Source organism: Clytia hemisphaerica, unplaced genomic scaffold (genome assembly GCF_902728285.1).
Source record: "Clytia hemisphaerica strain Z4C2 unplaced genomic scaffold, Clytia hemisphaerica genome assembly, whole genome shotgun sequence".
Classification (NCBI taxonomy): domain Eukaryota; kingdom Metazoa; phylum Cnidaria; class Hydrozoa; order Leptothecata; family Clytiidae; genus Clytia; species Clytia hemisphaerica.
Window position 1 is genome coordinate 2,044,217 of NW_027103262.1, and position 23,077 is coordinate 2,067,293.

General features: G+C 34.4%; 1 protein-coding gene across 2 annotated transcripts; it reads right to left on the minus strand.

The window, feature by feature from the left end:
* Positions 1 to 1,466: 1,466 nt before the first annotated feature.
* LOC136800631 (uncharacterized) lies at positions 1,467 to 22,699 on the minus strand. 2 transcript variants are annotated; one of them, XM_067057288.1, is made up of 5 exons: positions 22,520 to 22,699; positions 5,352 to 5,683; positions 3,017 to 3,369; positions 2,245 to 2,424; positions 1,467 to 1,805 (listed from the first exon to the last, which is right to left on the minus strand). In XM_067057288.1, the coding sequence occupies exons 2-5, from the start codon at positions 5,650 to 5,652 to the stop codon at positions 1,521 to 1,523; spliced, it is 1,119 nt and encodes a 372-aa protein (XP_066913389.1). In that variant the 5' UTR covers positions 5,653 to 5,683; positions 22,520 to 22,699; the 3' UTR covers positions 1,467 to 1,520. The 2 variants fall into 2 exon arrangements, with proteins under 2 accessions (XP_066913389.1, XP_066913382.1); XM_067057281.1 differs by lacking the exon at positions 22,520 to 22,699 and adding an exon at positions 18,102 to 18,584.
* Positions 22,700 to 23,077: the final 378 nt, after the last annotated feature.

The following is a 23,077-nucleotide window of genomic DNA, read 5'->3' on the forward strand; positions in this document are numbered from 1 at the left end:
TAATATTAGTCTTGAATTTTCTCAATCCTGGTGTAAAGTTGAATCACCAATTTTGCCCTAGACTAGAGTCTACTTTTGGCTGAACTTTGCTTTTTTATGATTTTGATGGCGCTTGAGTTTAGTAAAGTAGACTAGAAGCAATCAGCACTTTCGATTTCTAACACAAAGAAAATTGTGAGTACACCGACATTGGTTCTAACTTCCAAAGCTGTTTCCTCAATCGCGGTGCCAAAACTTATTAAAGACTAACGTTTTCCAGCAAAAAGGGCCTGGGTCGATTGATAGATTTTTTTTACGCCGGGCCTTATTAGGGCGAATGTTTTTATTTTTAGCCCGGCTCTAATTTAATTCAGGCCCCTATATTATGCCAGCGACGAAAAAAATAACGCCAATAAGGGCCGATAAGGTATTCGAATCTTTTTATAATTCAAACTGATTCTCACTCCCTTTTATGGAAAAACCTTAGTAAAGCGCTTTCTTTATATGGGAATCACTAAAAGAGGATGTGAATGAAGAAAGCAGTCGTTAAATTACTCGCCATGATTTCTACTACTACGCTAATCCAGATGTTTAAGATAAAACGTTCAGATCTGACTTTTCGAATTCATAATAAAAGTAGATCATTCGAAAATAAACACAGATCATATAACAGATCATCAATGCGTTCGCGGGGCATTTCTAGCGACAGCTACTTGCTAGTAATATTGAATTGAATTGCACTCAAAAGTGCAGGACTGCGTCCAAGGTCGGAATTGAACTCACACTCAGAGAGCGATAACATCATAATTGAACAAAGAAACCTTCAGACTAAGCCTGCACATGTTGTCCAAAGCAAGAGGAAAAAACATCATGGAAATAGTTGTTTTTTGGGCGGTCCACCTTTGAAGTTTGAAAATTGTACAAATATGCGAATAAGAAGCTTGTATTAGCGAGTCCCTGTAGATATAGGGCAGTCATGATTGCATGTTTTTGTCAAATCAAGACTATTAAGTTTAGTGAGAAACGAAGTGTAGAGATAAGCGAGACAACTTTTTCATACAAAATGTTTATCAAAAATAAACAAAAGATAAAAAATTACAAAAAGAAATTTCGGACAAACATAACGTTCTTCTATGTACAGAAAAATATTTTATTGAAAAATATGTAATTGTTGTCCAAAAATAATTTGTTAATAAAAATAACCAAAATATAAATAAATAGAGTTCTCAAAAATAATAGCAAAATTAATGAATTGGAAAAATTATCTTTGCTGTTTGTAAACTAAAAATTTGTTATAACTTTTCATTGAATTATCTTTTGGCTCAGTTCACTTAAAAATATGCAACGAGCTGAAACACTTCCAAAGCTTTTTATTTCGCGTTTGGATTGTTTGATTTTCCTTTTTTCTTCTTAGCTTTAACGTCACGAACACCAACCAACACAGTTCAACTCAGCCTCGCCCAAGCTACACGATATCATTTTTAAAAAACAATGAGAATTTTCATTTTCGATAAGGGCTGATTTATACGATGATGCAATCTTTAGGTCCAGACAACACCTTTGAAAAGCACTGCTTTTGAACCAGTATCAATGAGTGTAGGCCAAACGTACATTTTGATCTTATTGGTTTTCTCTGAAGAGGCATGAAAACGAGTGTGGGTAGCATCATTGAATTTCTCTTGGCTATGCTCCAATTCTAAGGGTTGGATTTGATTAACCATATGCCAAGCCACACGACAACAATCTGCAGAATATTGAGAAATTCCAGGGAGTCTTGACAAACTTGGAAATTCAGGCAACAACTGAATCAATTGGTCTTGCACGTCCTGAATAATAAGGAAAGAGAACATTAGGATTGAGAAAGGCGACTAACTTTCACCAATAGTTACCGGGGCTATGTATCCTATTTTTGAATTGCTTCAATTAGCTTCCGTCAATCATACAAGGCTATACAATAAAGGTAAACCTAAAAAACACGAACCCCAAACAAATTGATAGTTCTACGACGAGCGAGCCCTTATCTTTACAAATGCACAAGCTTGTCGCAGAACAACTGAAAATTTATTTAGAACGGTGAAAAAAGGAAAAAGAACTTCACAAGGGTGTTTGGTTATGGCAAAAAAAGTTAACTTATCACAGTGTCAAACCAATCTTTGAAAATTTCACAATGCTTCTCAAATAAATACACTAACAGTCTCCACCTATCTTTCTAGAACCTCAGAAAGAGATGAAATCAAAGAATTGCCAAATATCAAAGGAGTTTACCTGGACGATTGGATCAAGAGCAAAGTTTTGTGTCGTGGATTGAAAGTAAGATGTCAAGAAGGTGAGAGCTTCTCCATGGACGTCCTTCTCGTTCGGTGAATGTTTCTCAGGTATATCCATCAATCGTTTGATGTTGTTCTTCAATTTGGTCAAATACTCATACGACACTTTGTAAGATGCCTGAATAGAAGAATGGAAAATCATCGATTGATTGGAATTATTGATTCTATCGGATCTATCGGAATTCATGATATGCACCATTGCAATGTCTTCCATTCCACCCAATAGCTGATTGGTTGAAAGTGACGTATTGAGTGATTTTACGTCACTTACAACCAATCAGCTGTTGGGTCCGTGATGTAATGTCAGAAGTAAGTTGAGGTCTATTTCATCAATTTTTCATAGGGAGCTAGGTTTTATTCAGTTAGACCCATTCGGTATCTCCCCAAAAAAGGCCAACCAACTAACGCTCGACTGAGAATATATGAAAGTTTTGTTTGAGAAAATGTTACGTGCTGGAAAAATTAATAAATGTGAGGAACTGGTTTTCAAGCCACCTGACAACGGAAGTAAGGGCTTAATTAGCGACAATTATTATGAAAATTGGTTTCTAATTAAGCACTTTGTTTATTTGTTTACTTTTGGAAACCCACTATTTGATGTTCCTTTTCCTTACGTCTCATCTGACGATCATCTACACCCAGTAATTTTTTTTCACATTAAAAATCAAACCATACTTTGAAGGGTTGAATCGAGAGTAATATCTACTTACAACCATAATTCCGTAGAGAATTTTTTGTTTCATTTCTGTGTGTTTTCCGTATTTCGAGAGTCCCGCAATCTGGTCTAAATCATCCATAGCATTTAAACGCCCTTGAGAATATAATTGTCCATATTGCTCAATAATTTGTGAAGGACGTGTTCCGCCTTGAGAAATATTTTCAAATTTTCCGCCCATTGCGACACCATTTTGAATGTCTTGACCACTTCGAAGTTTTATGATTGTGTTATCAGCGAGGGTGAGTTGTTCTTGTAGACCAACCATGGCCCTTTTCATTCTTTCCATTTCCATGAAAGGGTCTGCAGGCCCGGCTCTACGTTGGCCTCCGATGCCATTCCGAGGTACTGTAAAACAACAAAGTTGAGAATAATTTGAAATTCCTCAAACCTTTAAAGATTGATTTGCAAAGACAATCATGATAAAGTAAAGAGCTACCCTTGAACTTAGTTTCACAACGTTTTTGGAGTATTTATCAGAAAAAAATACAGTGGCAAAAGTAATTTTTATTATTCAAATGAGATAAATTTGGGTCTTATAGTGATAAAATGTATCTAAGCTTCTATAAGCTTCTAAGAAGTGCATATATAGATTCCTTTAACTGGATTTATATTTCTTAAACAAATTCTAATTCAAATTCTAGCTATCTTATAACATCACATTTCAAGACTAAGTTAATCTCGATCGAATCTAAAAGCACTAAAAAGCTGAGTCTTCTTGAATATCGGACCAAGAGAACTACCTAAATCATCAGCACTGACAGCTGTGTATCTCCTGGCTTCCATTCGAACTTGTTGCTGATGGTTGACTTGTCTCTCTTCATCCATTTGTCGTATGGTACGAACAGATGCAAGTCTTTTCCTCTGATTCGATGACATTGTAAAGTCTTAACAAACCCAATGCTCTCTACATAGAGCTTTTCCGGTGTATATCATAAATACCTTCTATTGACCTTTTCTGTCAATCTTTCCTAAGAATCAACATCTTTCAATGCTAAAAGATTCTTTTTTAGAAATCCTTTGGTATAGAAAATATGTAAATACGAACTCCACGCCCACTGTTTAAATGAGCCCAACGTTGTTTTCAATAAAGACAACAAAGTAAACAAGCCAACGTTCGACGAATGCACGATGTTCCAGTTGGATAATTCAAGAAAACTTTACCAGATGAAAAAACAGCAAATACCAGCGTTTTGTAGAATGCTATATTATCGTAAGTATAAATTAAAGTAATTTTAACAAGTTTTGTATGCTTTTGAGTTGAGTTGTGAAATATCCTCCTCCAATTTTTACAAGTTGGAAGCTTATTAAATGTATAGTTTGTGCGAATCAACAATATCCAAATACGAAAAGTTCACATAAGAAGTTTTCATCAAAGTTTCATAAAAAACATTTTGAAGTCAGAATCATACCATTAAAAACAGCTCAGATACCACTTCTTAAATACATCTTAAATACTGTAATAAATACACACAGTTATGTCTCTAATAGATTTATAGACTTTAAAAGCTTATAACCGTATGAAATGCTATAATATTAAAACTCTATTACAGAAGTACTGATTAACATCAGCTATCATGATATCAAAGTATCAAAGCTACTCGACATCAAAGTATGTTTATTTTGGCTTTCAATGAGCTATATCATGTATTCAATTATTTTATCAATTTGTTGCTAAAAGAGGTGACGATAAAAGGCTGACAAATTCAAAACAAAAACCTTGTTAGCTACAATGTATATTTTGTTTATAAGCATCATTCTAGCAGTATGCCATTGCTTAGAATGTATCTTCGTTTCAGGATTTTCTTTCGTAAAGAAACAGGACGGTATGGCTCTATATACTCTAACAGCCCTCCCATAACAAGGCTCTTCCAACAATGCCTGTTATTCAGGAGCTATTCAAAATTGCTGATTTATATATACTACTGGCTTCTGAAAACTAGATTTCTTACAACTTAACCGGCCCTTTAAAGAGTTGCAGTAACTTGAGAAGCCTTGTCAATGAAACACAAGAGGTCGTTCTATTAAAAAAACAAACACTCAGTCAAACTGCACGAAAGCTAGTTGACTCAGCTGGAAGACAGTTGCAAAGCTATTGATAAAAAGATAGAAACAGAATTTAAGTAGTTATAAAGTAAATCATTTATTGCATAGTATTAAACCATTATTCTATTAATCAAATCGATAAATGTGAGCTTGGATGGCTATCATTTAACTCTACCAACCTTAAATTCTCTACTACTGAGCATTTAGTGTGGTTTAAATGTATCTGACTAACTGACTGGTATGACGAGAACAAGGTAAAATTGATAAACACATGGCAAACTTACATGTTGATGACATGAAGGGTCTTGGACCTCCTGGTCCACCCATCATTGGCCCTCCTGGTCCACCCATCATTGGCCCTCCCATTGGTCCTCCAGGGCCACCAGGTCCACCTTGTCCTCCAGGTCCACCTGGTCCTCCAGGTCCCATTGCAAAGGGTGGCATGCCTGGATCACTGAATCCTCTTTGTCCAAGTCCTGGGGCTAATCCTGGTCCTCCATGGCCACCTCCACCAAAACGTCCTTGGCCCTGGTGGGGTGGGGGACCCATGCGACCCAAAGTTCGTGTACCGTCTGGATAGCTCATACTTGAATGTCGTTTATGCTTTTTCAAATCTCTGAAAAATAAGAAAAGAAGGAAGACATTAGTTGAGTTTATATATGTGTTAGATTCTAGACAAAATCTCAGACCATTCAGGATGTGAGCTTTTGACAGGTGCTATTAAAATTCATCTTCTGATGGAATTACTCATGTCATTGTCATTGAAAATATACATAGAGAAAGGTCTTTTAAAGGTTGAAGACAACATTAACAATGACAAACTATTCAATTTCTTGCTTCAGATTCAAGCTTAGCTTAGAAACTAATTTTGATTCTCAATTACAATTAACATAGAAACAGTTTCCTTTAAAAATGAAGATGTCAGCAGATTGAAAATTATTTTTACAATATTATACTCATTAAAAAGGCTTAATGAGTGATGTTTCTTTGTCGATGAATCACAAAGTGAGATAATCGGAGATAAGAATAACTTTCCCACACCCAAAAAGAGAAAATCTTCAAATCTTTCCAGTATAAATGAGTTTCAATGAGTAAAAAAGCTTATAGTGGAAAGGTCCCCTCCCTCCTTTTTTGAAAAAGAAAACAGACAATTTTCCATTCATTATGTTATACCTAATTTTCACTGGGTCATTGAGACAGGAGTCTATGAATATTGTGAATTTAAGGAGATTATTTTTGTAGTTCCACCTCTTCAATTCACGCAAAAGATTTTCCCAAGTTCTTATTTCTGTTTTTTTCTGGTCGGCCTTGAAATGAAACAAAGCATACAGTATCATCTTACAAACATAGTTAAGTTGTCAATTTGAAGGCTCAAAATATTGCTAAATATTTCCCCCAAAAAACACAAATGAAATAACTCTAGCTTTCAGTAATAGGTATTAAATCTTTCTTTTAACATATAAACACACAGCACAGAGAAAGACAGACAGGAGAATGTTATCATGAAAATATTCAAAAAACCAATGTTATGTGGTTTCTGCTTTTAATTAAAGCTAAAGTTGTCTATTGCATAAGCTGTTAAAGAGAATACTGCTCTAATTATCCTTATAGCACAGGTCAATTATAAAGAAGGCAATCAATCCACTTTTCGAAGATACATTGGGGTAGCAATTGTGAAGGTTATACGATTAAAAACTCTGTAAATGGGACATAGATGACCAAGGAGTTAGGCTTTTGAGAATAAGGAACTTTGATAACTTTGTTCGGATTTGAAAAATTTAATGTTAAAAAGAAATGAAGCATTCTATTTTTTCTCTTCTAGCGCTATGAGGAAATTACAAAACGTTTTAATACCATTGTTGCCATGACTACTGCTTCCTTTTGCTAATTACATTCTGTTGTTATTTTCCTCAAAAAAGAAAAAATTTCTTCAAGAGATGATTTGATTGTTTATATTTCATTGGGAAAAACAGCCTTTATCTAGAAAACTATCTTTATCCACCAATCGTACTTAATTCAACTGAACTTACTTTTAACGCATCCAAAAAAAGATAACTTGAATCTACAGACAATCCTTTAATTTCTTTGAGAATCTCAAATTTGGAAACAAAGCAAGCAAAACTAAATTTGAAATAAAAAGTTTCTGTATCTGATTGTGGGAGTGCTACTTTCGCAGTATATCGAATAGCAAATAACATTCAAATAAAACGTTCTAGACTAGAAGAACAATTAGTTGAACCATGAGGTCATCTAAATTGAGATGTTGAAACATTTTAAATTCCAAACAATGCAAGAACTAATTTAAAAGAACTAATTCAAAACTTTAATGATTCAAAACAGAACAAGCTACTTAGAGTAGTTTAAAATGTAACTTCTTCATAAACAAACAAACAGTACGAAATTCAGACGATGACATATCTCTCAAATTATTCAATCTTCTCTTACTGATTATGACAATCATCAAATGAACGAAAATGAAAAATCTTCCACAGGTAAGAGAAAAAATATTATTTAACATGATAATACAGATAAAGACTGACGTTTCGCTATTCAAAAACAATATTCGCCTCGCCTCAAAGAATTTCAATCCAAAAGTGAAGGCTAGTGTGTCTATTGTCCTTTGTTTTCGACGTCACAATAGAATTTCATTAAAGAGCTCATTAAAACTTATGTAATGAAAATTTAATATTACCATCGTGAGATGTGAGCTCATTTGTAACGCATACCACCTATTATTCTTAAAATGTTCTTAAAGTGTTCTAAAGATATTTGGACAGTAACAGTAAGAATAAGTTCTCGTAATCTGATTCTGAATAATCGCTCTCTTATTTAAGGTTCTTTAATGACGTAATCATATGAAAGAAGATCTAAGTATAAAGAAATCATCGAAGCCAAGCTTTACTACACGTTTTCTTATAAAAAATATTATGTTATTGTAATATTTTGTTACCCATGATCACATGTTCTAAGATAAATAGACAAGGACAAAAGAAGGAAGAGACTTTCAAAGCATTATGTAAATTTGAGAAATGAATTTGTTTAGAAACACATAAAGTAACACCACAATAATGCTATGGTAACAAGATTGGCTTAGAGTGGGTTTTCATTTTCCATGACATTTTAAGAAATATCTGGATAACTGATGAACAGGTTTTTTAAAAATAGAAATAATAATGAAAGTATCATATCTTTTCCAAGAAAATCCATCCCTTGTACTTTCTAAAAAAGCAATGATTTTATTGTTGAAATAAGACCATCCTGAGTATTTTCCATTGAAGAAGATCAATTTGTGTATTTCCCTTCATTGTATTTTGCAGGGAAAGTCGTTTGTCGTTCTTTGTATTTTACAAGGAAAATCATTCTTTGTATTTTCCAAGGACAACCATTCTTTGTATTTTCCAAGGAAAACCATTCTTTGCATTTTCAAAGGCTGTCCTCTTTCCTATCTCCATTCATTAAAGAAGATCATTCTGTGTATTTTCCAAGGAAAGTCCTGTATGTATTTTGTGAGGAAAGTCGTTTTTGTATTTTCAAATGAAAATATTTTTTTATGTTTTCCAAGGGAGGCCTTCTTTGTATTTTCAAAGGAAATCCATTCTCTGTTTTTTCCAAAGAATACCATTTTTGGTAATTTCCAAGAAAAGTCATTCTTTGTATTTTTCAAGGAAAATCATTCTTTGTATTTTCCAAGGAAAATCATTCTCAAGGAAAATCATTCTTTGTATTTTCCAAGGAAAATCTCTATTTTCCGAAGGAAATCGTACCTTATATTTTCAAAATAAAATAATTCTTTGAGTTTTATATAAAGAACTTTCTTTCACTTGGTGTCATAGTCCAGTGCTGGAGGTGATTGGAAAGATAGACGAGATCTCAATATGGTTCAAAACATGGTCAAGGACTTGAAGGAGCCAGTCAGTTTCTACAAATGAGGGACACTTTTCGGATTACCAAAAGAGAAGCTACTAGATCCTGATTGAAGATGGATGACATTGGACATTTTCAACAAAGACATTCTAACTCTGGCTGATAAAAAAGTAAAAGTTTGTACCATAAAAAACACCCTGAGAAATAATGCAGAAGACTTACGCGAGAGACAAAGCTGCTTTTATACGAGCACTAACATTATTTGAAATGGTGGGTCGTGGTGCTGATTGAGTTGGCGTAGCAACAGGTGGAGTTGAAGTAGCTGTTTGTGGTGAAGTGGTCAGGCTAGTTTCTTCCTGACGTGGTGCCATTGCAGATAAATCTCGATTGGATTAACAAGAAAATGTTCTTAGTAACTTCACAATAGCACTATAGTCTTCAAAATCAAGCAGTAAAGTACAAACGATCGTAAAACTGTAAACTCCGGTAGAAAACAAAAAAACTTGGTGGAGACTTTGAATCTTCCAGACCACCTTTTATAGTGCTGTGTTTGAAGAATGTAAAAGAATCTTGAAGAGATAATGATTAAGATAAACTTTATGGAGAGTAGATGTAACAGAATAATTTGAGATTAAATGGATGGCTTAAAACACGAGGAAGATGAAAAATTGAAGAAGCTGCCATTTGATTGGTTTATTTTGATTGGTATCTCAAAAGAACGCCTTACTTTGTTTTCGAATTTTTAATAATTCCAGCTGTAACAATTTTAAGCGAGATGTCTATGATGTATTTAAAAGATTTTACAAGGCCTTCAATGATTGGTTCAGATTGAAAAAACAACCAATCAGCATTCGAGTTGTAAAAAGAGCCAGTCGTTAGGTAATGAGGTACAAATTTTGTAATCGGTCGAAAACTAATCTTTTCTGTCATTGAAAAGGATGTTACATATCCGCGTCCAAATAAGCTTGACAATTATGTTGGATTTAAATGGAATTTCTACATATCAAATAGGGGAAAATCGAATAAATTGATGACAATTTGTTTACCTGTTCCAATTTAATATGATATATAATTAAGATATGTTAAGAGTAAGACAGTGGGAGGTTGGATTAAAGTCTGTCGCAATATAGTTTGCAGTGAGGACAAAAAAGGCTGTAAATTTTGATAGAATTCGAAGTAGAAAGCGGTTCTATGCTTGTTGAAAAGATCATTTGGAGTGGAATATTATCAACAACAAAAAAATTCAAAAAAGGGAAAAACAAAGACTAAAAATGAAGAAGAAAATCAACTTCTTGTAGAATTACGATAAGGTCTTCATTTTTATATCATAAATTCTTCAAGTAATATTCTCTTTCTAATGGTAAGTTTCAGCTGAATTTAAAAAACTGGGCAGGATATAATTAAAATCTTAAGAATTTTAACCTTACCTACTTTAAAGAAGTTAAAGTCACCCATAGCTTTTGAGTTTTGAAAAAATAATTTCGATACTATGTTCCCAATAGATCGAACTAAAAAAGTGTCTTGGGATTTTTTTGGAATTGACTTTAACTCTTTAAATCCTAAATTCTTTAAAAATATCGATAAAAAAGTAAATTTAAATGTGATTTTTTCAGTTATCTGTAAATTGAGGAAAAACAACTCGGTTTTGAGAATCTCATAAAAAAAGAATGAAGTCGATATCTAAGGCTATGGGTGACTTTAACTTCGTTAAAAGTAGTATGGTGTGGTAAAATTTCGTTCTTTTCTACATCAATTTGAAATTTTTAACGAGATGACTGCTGTTTATTTGAGTAATCAGTGAAATGTGTCAAAAATATTACTATTCAATAGAGGTGAGAATAAACATCAGCTGAATTCTCTCTTTTGTCTTTGTTGTTTCCGAAAGAGACAATTATTTGAGTAAATAATCCATCATAAGACGAACTTTGTTTTGAAATTCAAATGGTTATAACTCTGGATCAAAAAAAGATTTTAAGATCGCGATTTTACTAAAATGAAATCTTTTCTTCCACTTTGACTGAAAAAATTTTTTTGACAAAAAATCGGGGAAGTCTGCAATCTATGGTGGACTGAAAAACACTTCGAAAAATACTTCACTAATACACGTATTCAAGTAATGTTACATTTGTCACGAATGATGACATGTGGCTTTCCCTATCTACTTCGTGCTATACAAAGCGTAACAAGCGACGACTTACACATTTCATACTACACTTCCATGACTATTTGAAACATAACCTCACTTTATTATGAATGCATGTCATACTATCATACTAAACTTACACATCATCCTCTACCATGATAACATAATACAAAGTGAATTACAATGTACCCCTCAGGCAATGGTAATTGCAGTAACTTCGGTAATCACGGTAATCACGCCCTTACGCCACAATACATCGCCCTTTATAGCGCCACACCATAATAAGACAATGTATACAATATACCCCTCAGGTAATGGTAATTGCAGTAATTTCGGTAATCACGGTAATCACGCCCTTACGCCACAATATATCGCCCTTTATAACGCCACACGATAATAAGACAATGTATACAATATACCCCTCAGGTAATGGTAATTGCTGTAATTTCGGTAATCACGGTAATCACGCCCTTACGCCACAACATATCGCCCTTTATAACGCCACACGATGATATAAGACAATGTATACACTATACCCCTCAGGTAATGGTAATTGCAGTAATTTTGGTAATCACGGTAAAATCACACCCTTATGCCACAATACATCGCCCTTTATAACGCCACACCATAATAAGACAATGTATACAATATACCCCTCGGGTAATGGTAATTGCAGTAATTTCGGTAATCACGGTAATCACGCCCTTACGCCACAATATATCGCCCTTTATAGCGCCACACCATAATAAGACAATGTATACAATATACCCCTCAGGTAATGGTAATTGCAGTAATTTCGGTAATCACGGTAATCACGCCCTTACGCCACAATATATCGCACTTTAAAGCGCCACACCATAATAAGACAATGTATACAATAAATATACCCCTCAGGTAATGGTAATTGCAGTAATTTCGGTAATCACGGTAATCACGCCCTTACGCCACAACATATCGCCCTTTATAACGCCACACCATAATAAGACAATGTATACAATATACCCCTCAGGTGTGTAATGGTAATTGCAGTAATTTCGGTTATCACGGTAATCACACCCTTACGCCACAACATATCGCCCTTTAAAGCGCCACACCATTTAATAAGAAAATGTATACAATATACCCCTCAGGTAATGGTAATTGCAGTAATTTCGGTAATCACGGTAATCACGCCCTTACGCCGCAACATATCGCCCTTTATAGCGCCACACCATAATAAGACAATGTATACAATATACCCCTCAGGCAATGGTAATTACAGTAATCACGGAAATCACGGTAATCACACCCTTACGCCACAACATATCACCCTTTATAACGCCACAATAAGAGAAAATATACAATGTACCCCTCAGGCAATGGTAATTGCAGTAATTTCGGTAATCACGGTAATCACACCCTTACGCCACAACATATCGCCCTTTATAACGCCACAATAAGAGAATGTATACAATGTACCCCTCAGGTAATGGTAATTGCAGTAATTTCGGTAATCACGGTAATCACACCCTTCTTACGCCACAATATATCGCCCTTTATAGCGCCACACCATAATAAGACAATGTATACAATATACCCCTCAGGCAATGGTAATTACAGTAATCACGGTAATCACGGTAATCATACCCTTACGCCACAACATATCGCCCTTTATAACGCCACAATAAGAGAAAATATACAATGTACCCCTCAGGCAATGGTAATTGCAGTAATTTCGGTAATCACGGTAATCACACCCTTACGCCACAACATATCGCCCTTTATAACGCCACATTAAGAGAATGTATACAATGTACCCCTCAGGCAATGGTAATTGCAGTAATTTCGGTAATCACGGTAATCACACCATTCTTACGCCACAACATATCGCCCTTATAGCGCTCCCAAAAGCCATTTCTGCCGTTAGAGTCCTTTAATTTACAGAGCTTTTTTTTCTTGGAAGCTTCATAACAAATTATCGTTCCTCGTTTTACACAAATTCAAGCCTGCATTTCTTCAAACATGGTACCAATCCTCTTCAGATCAAGTACAACACGGCTTGGCTTATGGTTTCTGATGGTTTTTGATGGAATTCCGGCCGGCTAGTTCGAAACGCAGGTTCAGGTTTCAGGTTACAGGTCCAGGTTTCAGGATACAGGTTAAATCTTTTTGATGGAAATTTCAAAAGTAAAATATCCCAACGTGTAGAGTGGAGCTTTGCGGTTTCGACAATATATAAATTATTCTATAATTGTTTAGTAGTCATTGAATTATCATACAAAGTAAAATGTCTGTTTTTATCTTGAAACGCGTTCAATTTACTGACTTTATAATAATTTTAGAGTTTTGTTTTCTTGTTTCTATTCAAAACTAATAGCGAGAAAAGATTACATAATCTAATTACATAACTTTTGAATATGAAAATGAAATAGCCACGTGAGCCATAGTGGTAGTCCAATCTTAGGTTAAGAAGTTTGTTAAATTTCAAGGCAAACAGAAAAGTCCTTCGGAAGATATGGGACCCGAAATACCCCTTAGTAGCACTTTTCTGTGAAATATCAAATCCAGTGGTAGCACTGGTGTAAAAATGAACGTTATAGCATAAGTAGAAAAAAAGCTCAATTTTTGCAATCGCAAATTAAACCGCTAAAAATCGCGAATTTTTCAACCAAAAATACATTCAAATATAGCGCTTTTGATTCTCTAAAACAAGCAAAAAAAATTCCATAATTATATTTGGCTATAAAAGGTTACAAGCATTCTTGTTTCCACTGCCAATTATATCTGGACAGACTTTAATTGATTGTGTTTTAAGCCGTGTAAGAACCACTGACCTTTATATATCCCTAGACCAAGCTATATCCGCCATCTTTGATCGAAGTTTTTTTGAAGTTGGTATCCGCAAAGAAGTCATTGTAGTGTTTGAAACTTTGCCTGACGACAAATGGCGCTACATCATTAGTGTACAAGCGAAACTAAATCTAGTGCTCTCTCCGCGGGTACTTATTTCAAAAAATCTCCGATCATAATATTTTGCTTGGCCGACATTGAGTAACTTGGTCCAGGGATATATAAAGGTCAGTGGTAAGAAACGATTTTGCCTGACCACAAGAAATCTTTAAAAATTCTAAATTTCGTGGGAAATAAAAAAAATCTTGACGCCAAGGTGCTGAAGGTGGGGGGTTTTAACGGGAGGTTCCATTAACTCTGTGCAAAATTTCAGCTTTATATGTATTTTTTTCCGGTTAGGGCGTTTATTCACCTAATTCCCTTCTACTAAAAGCGCGAACAAGGTGACGTGGAGGAGTTAAAAGATCAAGGCAACGAAATTCTTTGCAACTCAGCAACATATTATAGCTTTTAACGATCGTAATTACATTAAGTTTGTCAAGAAGGAAAAATTCTTTAATAGCTAATAAAAATGATAAAGAGCAAAGAGTGGGCGTATAATTTTTCACCCCTAATTATTTAAAACTACCCTTTTTGTCAGTTAAGATAAGATTATTCTAAACCGATTTGTCATGGAAACAATTATGAGTTTCAGATCGAAAAGGAAATCGAAGTGATAGCGTGTAAAGGAAACACAAAAATCGACAAAACTAAACATCTTCGAGAAATCTAAAATCTGAAAGATATTTCTTTCTTTTAATCCATGGACCAGGTTTCCAGGTCTATATATCGTTGAAAATAATACTCCTTTTCAATTCTTTCAAACAAGTCATTGATACAATAAGTAAAAAAAAAATACAATGGGCTTTTCCAGAAAAAAACCGTGCACCCCCTGTTGAGGAGTCCATTTCCATTCCAAGGGGGGCAGGTTTGAAATGCAGTGGAATTCCATAGCAGTAGACAAAAATCCGTCAAAAATAAGTGGAATTCCATGGAGGTAATGAATGAAAATCTGTAAAAACTCGGAATTCTAGAGGGTTGTGATCCTAAAATTGCCTGGAATTCCAAAGGGGTAGTTCACAAAAGATTGGAGCTCCTCAAAAGGGGGTGTACGGTTTTTTCTGGAAAAGGCCAATAAGAGTTTCCCAACATTATATAAGAGTTGTTTACGTAGTAACGTCTATTCCACTTGGCGACTTTTTTGAATGTTTGGAGCCCAGGTTAACAGACTCTAAACATATTCATATTTCGAATTGTCACTTGAAAACTTGATATAAGATTGAGCTAAATCTTATATAACAACGACAACAACAAAGTCTTTGGAACAATTCGGATGGAATAGCACATTCTGCTAGAAGCATGGAATTTCGCACAGCCCTAGTATATCACAATCAAGGAGATACTTCACACTTAACACTAACACAGAGTACCTAAGTACAGATCCATATTTATCGATCGCAATTACATTAAATTTGCCAAGAAGGAAAAGTCTTTAATAGCTAATAAAAATGATAAAGAGCAAAGCGTGGGCGTATAATTTTTCACCACTAATTATTTAAAACCACCCTCTTTGTCAGTTAAGATAAGATCATTCCAAACTGATTTGACTCGGAAACAATTATGAATTTCATATCGAAAAGGAAATGGTAGGAAGTGGTAACGTGTAAAGGAAATACAAAAACTCGAGTGACTTAGGGCAAGTCTCAAAAACCTAACAGTTTACCCTAAGTTTTCGCTACCAATAGCAGCCAGATTCAGAGATCCACTTAGGGCTCTAAAGTACCTCTATACCTTAAGGTTTCAGGGCCCGGTTGTTACGTAATTAAATATTAACCTAAAAATTAATTATTAAAGAAATTGTAATCATGACGTCATAATTTGATCGAAATTGGTGACGTCATGAATCGTATAATCGCTTATAATATAAAAAATACATGTCAAATCTTTCCCAAATTTGAACCAAAGATGCATCTAACTGAAATGTAACTTTTTGTAAAAAAATTTTTGGAAAAATCTGATGACGTCAGCAAAAAATTGCATTTTTCGATTTTTTTGCGTTTTTTGCTGACGTCATCAAAATCTTCAAAAAATTTAGCATCGAAAAGTTTGGCACTATTAAGATGCGTCTTTGGTCCAAATTTGACAAAGATTTGACATGTACTTATAGAGTTAGAGCTAATTTACGATTTATGACGTCATAATTTGATGACGTCACAATTCACACTTTCTTTAATAATAATTTTCAGGTTAATATTTAATTACGTAACACCGGGTCCTGAAACTTTAAGGTATAGGTCATCTAAAAATCCATAAGTGAATCCCTGAGAATGGGTGCTATTGGTAGCGGATTCGGGATTTGTGATTTTTTCAAATCTAGACATGCCCTAACTCACCCGAGAATGGACATCTTCGAGAAATCTAAAATCTGAAAGATATTTCTTTCTTTTAATTCATAACGGAACAGGACCAGGTTTCCAGGTCTATATATCGTTGAAAATAATACTCCTTTTCAATCCATGAAACATGTCATGGATACAATAAGTAAAAAAGGTACAGAATACAATAAGAGTTTCCCAACATTATATTAGATTTGTTTACGTAGTAACGTCTACTCCACTTGGCGACTTTTTTGAATGTTTGGAGCCCAGGTTAACATATTCAATTTTTTTTCGAATTGTCACTTGAAAACTTGACATAAGATTGAGCTAAATCGTATATAACAACGACAACAACAAATTTGGAACAATTCGGATGGAATAGCACATTCTGCTAAAAGCATGGAATTTCGCACATCCCTAGTATATCACAATCAAGGAGATACTTCACACTTGACACTAACACAGAGTACCTAAGTACAGATCCATATTTATCGATGGCGAAATATGATGAGACTGAGTGAGCCTGAGATAATTCACCAAGGTTTTTTTAGAATTTCCTGCTTTGATCTCATTGTAACAACAATGGGCGATGAGTTGTTCAAATTCAATTTTCCCATCAGGTAATCTAAATTACATTCAAAAGCAAAATCAATGTGTCCAACATAGTCCAAAATGCAAATAGAATCTCAATCGACAAAAAAAGTTTATTTTTAGCTCTAGGCTCAAAAGATTTTCTAGTCATTAATCAAATGAACAGATCAAGACAATTAAAAGATACATTAGCCAGGGATTAGAAAAACTGTCTTAAGATGATAAGATCAATTATATACAATAGCTTTCATTTTACATAATCGTGTTAGATTGTAACTTTATTTTCGTGTCAGACCAAAAGCTCATGTAAAACCAAAGGAAAGGAAAAACTTGAATGCGATATGCTCTTTATAAATTCTGTGCATAACGACTAGTCCTACTTGCATTGCTAAAAAAATAAGAGACAAACGAAAAAATAGTTAATTTGCTGTGCACAAATATTGACTGGTAGGATTTTAGTCCCATTTAAAATAAATTTTTTTCGCAGTAAGGGTATTTTGAAAACCCCAGCGGCGTCGCATCGCGACAAGTGAAGTCTTAGTTAAGTTTTCCCCAATATGCAATTGATATTTGGCTATTTGGAATATTGAGCCACTGGTACTAAATAATTGATGTAGCTAATAGCTATCCACCTTTGCAATGTATTCTTCGCAAACTATGAAGTATAAAAAAAATAAAATGCCTTAGTCGTGAGTATGGGCTACATCAAATGCATCGGTTTCCATAGCTCTCTCTCTTTCTTTTCAATTTAGAGCCAATATTTTTGGTTTAGTAATTAATTCTTTATTAGGCTGTGAGTCAAAAGACCTTCCTTATTAGAAAAAGAGAAAATTAATTCCTTGCAGTCAGCAAGCTATTAGAAGATTATTGATTGGAATGACTCGCTGTAAGATGTCACCTGTTATCATGCAACTTAAGCTTACCCAATCACAACAAATCTTGCAATGTGAAGACGAATGACTGGCATGAAAAATCTATGAAGGTATTTTCGTAAGACAAATCATTCAGTTCTTTAAATGAACACAGAATTTAAGACAAACCTTAAAATACATCCCATCAAGAAAACATCAACTGCTACTAATAGTTTATACTACAACTATCCTATATCCCACTACAAAACATTTGTCCCCGAACGGCACCTGAGGTGTTCACAAGGTACATGGGTGGGTGTGATTGAGTGTTTAACTTACTCATTATTCAATGTAATCCCGTTGATATCAATCTTATTGGAAAATGAAATCTTCTTATTGATTGGACGGTGCACCATGGCTGCGGTTGTGTGGCGGCGAAGCGGCGGGTTGGTTGATGTAAGGAAAGGTTAATGTGAAAATGCAGCAACACTTGACAACAAAATTCAATAAGTTAACTCCGAATTCGAAATCTCTTAATTTGTCACTGCAGAATATTACGTCCAAGTGCACTATCTAAACATCTTAATTTGGTGTAATAATGTCTCAATGAAGTGTCAATTCTAATAAATCTGGTGGTGTAGGTGTGATTGGTGTAAGCTCTAGGTGGAAGGTGGTTGTGGAGCCGATGATTGCTGGTAGTGCCACACAAACAAATTGAACACAAGCAATGCAAAGTCGAAATGTAACAAAAATTTCCACTAAACCACCATACACCACAGAATTTAAAAAGCTATCTCAAATAATATAAAAAAGACTATAAAAAGCCTTTGAAAACCTCATACCCCTTTATAAGTAAAAGAAAAAAAAATCTATATTGCATAAGAACAATGAGTGAATCAATTTCGAACAATAGAAGACAATTATTTCTAATCATAGTGTCTTGTAAGAGTGACTCCTTAAATCTCTCAAACAATGAGACATTCACTTTGGTTTTATTTTGTAAGAACATTTCCTAAGACTTCGATTTGCTCGCCTTAGTGGGAATGTAACAAGAAGCTCCAATAGATCTCATCTGAAAATATTGTAGAATTCAACAACGTTTTGAAAGTATTTTCAATCCTTTCCAATAAGGTTTTTTTTAAGACATTTCAATTTTCAATTTCTCCACGAAATATAAACGAGTAATGATAAGTTTTTGTTAAGCATCAAACTGATAGCATCGGTTCGAATTATGCTAATCAATTAAAGCAATAGTTACAAGGAGCATTTAGTATTAAATACCGACTTCACACTAATCATTAAATTAAATTGAATTGGACACCCAACTTCCTGTGTTTCATGCCTTCTTATTTATTTATTTATTTGTTATATTTCGATTTAACAGTTTTGTTTATTTAAAAGTGGTAGTAATGAAATATCAATTATTTTGATACCTTTGTCTAATTCATAAAGATCGGCAATCTAATTTGGCTCATTGAGTAATGCATCAATTTGAGGATTTTTTGTCTCATTATATCTTCAATTAATTTCAAAAGGTATTTATTTTTCATAAAGAAATAAAATGTCAAAAATACAGATGGAGCAGTATTATAACATATTAACGAAAGCTTCGAAGTTTTTTGGGAAAAGGGGTGGCTTACAACCATAAATATATCGAAATACATGGAAAAGAACTCAAATAGTTAAATACAGTTAATTTCCCTTTAATTGGATCTCCAATGGAAGTTTATATTGAAAAGCAAACAAATCTAAGAAAAAATGACGGAATTTTTACCAACAAATATTATGAATTTCGAAGATATCTCTCTGCGACTAAAATGGGCTGGTTTAAAGGGACATTACAGTAGTAAAATGTAAACATTGCACAAACCACGTGTCATTAAAGAGAACAATTAAAATCACGTGTCCAAAACAAACTTGTAAAACAATTGAACAATCAAAATTAGCCATATTTGGTTTGATTTTTTATTTTGACATGTGACATTTGTTTTGATTTTGTATCTGCTGCATACAGTTTGTTTACAAATTTCGCAAGTACTGTTATGTCCCTTTAAAGCAAAGTCACGCCAAGAATGTTACATAAAATCAGATCAAGAAATGAAATGAATCAACTACCTAATTCGTGACTTTTTCAATCATGCACAAGAAAAATAGTTCACGACCTTTCTAATACCACAGTGCCGTGCACATTCCAAAGGATTCGAAATTTACAAATACTGAATTGCAATCAAGCGTAGTTGAAAGAATGCAGGATATACTCTCTCTAGGGTGGAGTCGTTTATAATGCGTGTAAATACGATTATTGTTACGGGATTTAGTTTGCATAAACGACTGGAAGAATCCGGTGTTCCGGCCTCCGGCTAGCTACGCAGAAACTTGCGTAGCGAAAAACAATTTATCAAGCAACAACAAACTCTCGAAACATAATCAACTCAAATGAAAAACTTTTAACACACAAATTCACACACTTTTTTTCAAGAATTCTTTTAAGCGGGAAAAAAAAAGGTTTCTAGACGACTAAAATTGTTCCCTCCATTACTTTTTGCTTTATTTCTACTATGTCGGAATTAGTCGCCTACCTTGCTAGACTATACTCTCTCATTCTCGGGAACAAAAATTGTGGGCTATCAATTACATTCAAAAATGTACCACAGAGTCTGAAGCGATATACAGTTGACTCTCGCTAATTCGAACTAACAGGGAATGTTCGAATTAGAGAGGATTATTTTACTCTCCTAGCTTTAAACGTTTAAGGTCCAACTAACTTTTGCACCAATATGAACATAAGGGGATCGTGTCCGAGTGTATCAGACAGGATCCAGCTCAATCGAGCCCAATAATGTTAGGATCTGGGCAAGCAATTAATCGGGGAAGGGACCTACCAAGTGCGGCCTTCATGGGCAAGTTTTTCAATCTTCCTAAAAATGCACTATAAAGAATCAATTTTTTGCTCAAAGTTTGCTAAACCTTCTCAGCACTATAAAACTCCGAAATCTTTGTCCGCATATACAGCCCTTTTCCAATCAAGTGCCTCACCCTCCCGGGGGGGGGCACTCATATGATCTAGCCTACGTCATGTGCCGCGCTTAAGGGTAGGGTTTTTCAGCATCCCAAAATGCACTGTAAGGGTGTGTTTCTGTGAGATTGCACTGCAAGGGTCGAATTTTGAAACAAATTCAAAGTAATTGTTAAAAAGAAAGGTTATTACTTCTCGTTTATTTGAAAAGGTTTCTATTTACTGATAATTACAGCTGACAAGAATAGTTTTCTCAGTTTTTCTTTGAAACAGAAAATTTCCCAAGCTTCTTCTTTCACGCAGATTTACAGCTGAGAAATATAGTGCACTATAAGGGTTGGTTAAATCAAGAGAAATGCACTGAAAGGGTACCTTTTCAGCGATATTGAACTGCACTGTAAGGGTACGATTTTGAAAAGCAGATTTTGCGCGGCACATACCGTCATTTCGAGATCGAGTGGCCCCCCCGGGCTCACCCTCTCGGGGTCATGATCGATAGTTGTTAAGATTTACCAAAAGAATCGAGGTGAATCTTCTATCAGACACACGCACAATAAACACATCGTGCAATTCGAAAATTGCACTTGTGATTTATTTGTCTCGAGTTTTCCTCTTCCTTTCGGAATTACAAAACAAAAAAATTCACTCGTTATTCTCGAATTTCACTCGTCATCACGTGATAACATATACTAATACGCTAATACAAGCCTATACTTAAATTTTCCTAAGAATATTGCGATTGGAGTATGTCATTTCTAAATCCAAAATTGCTACTCTGCACTTCTTACATGTATAACTAATTTAGTAAAATACTGAGCTCCCGGGTACTGATGCATTTGTAATTTATTAGGTAGACGTCTTCTAAGCAAAGTTGATTCCGATACTGGCAGCCTAGTAGACTAGTAAACTAGTCGTTGAAAACAGAGCCATATAAAAAAAATTCAAGCTCCAAATAAAAAGAATCGAAAAGATGAGGTTGCGTGTCTTTTCTGAATTTCAACGACTAGAAGCTTCTTCTCTCAAAAAACGTTGTTTAATTTTACAACCTTTTTTAGGTTTTTGAGAATCCATCCAACTTTTTTGACTAAATGATATTTCATAGTAACATTAAACATGGGAACATATAAATAAATGACTATTTCCAAAAACACAATAAACAGAAAGAAAAATAAATGCAATCCCGCACGGGTCGGACATACAGAAATCTGTATGTCTCTCCTTACGATTTTAGGTGAAGAAAAAAAGGCGTCGGAAGTAGCTTCTAGTCGGTTATTTTCCTTTTCTCTCAAGCGCGCTGAATATTTAATTAGTGTTTACATTATTTGATTGACAGTTTTATTATAAGGTTATAAGTAATAACCGACTAGTTTACTAGTCTAGCAGCCTAGCAACTTGAAAAATTGCGACATTGAAATGTTCTGAGAAAACTATTCTGAAGAAAGGATTCTTGAAGTCAGAAATGCCGGATCATGTTTAATCAAGGTGATTAATGAACTTTACAAGACACCTCCCTTGAGATTGAAATTAAATTGAGACACTTGATGGTTCTTAGGAAATATCTTAAAACAAGTTTTGGCAGTTTAGAGAATGGAAGTAGTGATTATTGAATAACTTTAGTTACCACATACAAAAAAGGAATTGCCTACGAAGCATATAACTAGACCGTGTGACCAAGGATATAATTCAAAATAAAACTTGACGATACCACAATAAAAATGTAATTATAATAAACTGTAATTACCTTCATCTTTGATAAGGCTCTATTCAGACGATGGCTTTGGAAGTCCCCAATTACACTCAACCAATCTCCAAGCGATGAGCTTCGTCAAGATACCAAATTACAAGACGAAGTATCAATCAATGAAAAGTTTTGCATTTCTACATTTTTAATTTTTTTGTTGATTTTCTACTTTTTTACACTAAAAGAAGATAGTACAAAGTTAATACAAGACAAGCGTTCAAACAGACAAGTCTGTTAAAAGATTCACTAGGTCAACATAAACAAATTCTGAAATATATTTTTCAAAAATCAAAAACATAACGAAACCTCAAACATCAAGACTTAGCAACGCAAACAAGTGGTTGTTAAAAAGACATGGTTTCACGTATGGACTCGTAACACTTATATAGGGTTTCTAAGTTTTACTGATAAGTTGTAAAAATACAAACTCAGGACTGAGTGGAAGATGAGGTGGACTAATGCCTACTAAAGTATATCTAAAGGGAAGCCCCGTTAGATTAAGTCCCAATCTCCGTTCAACTTTACCACAGAGATTTGAAAAAGCAACAGAAGCCTCCT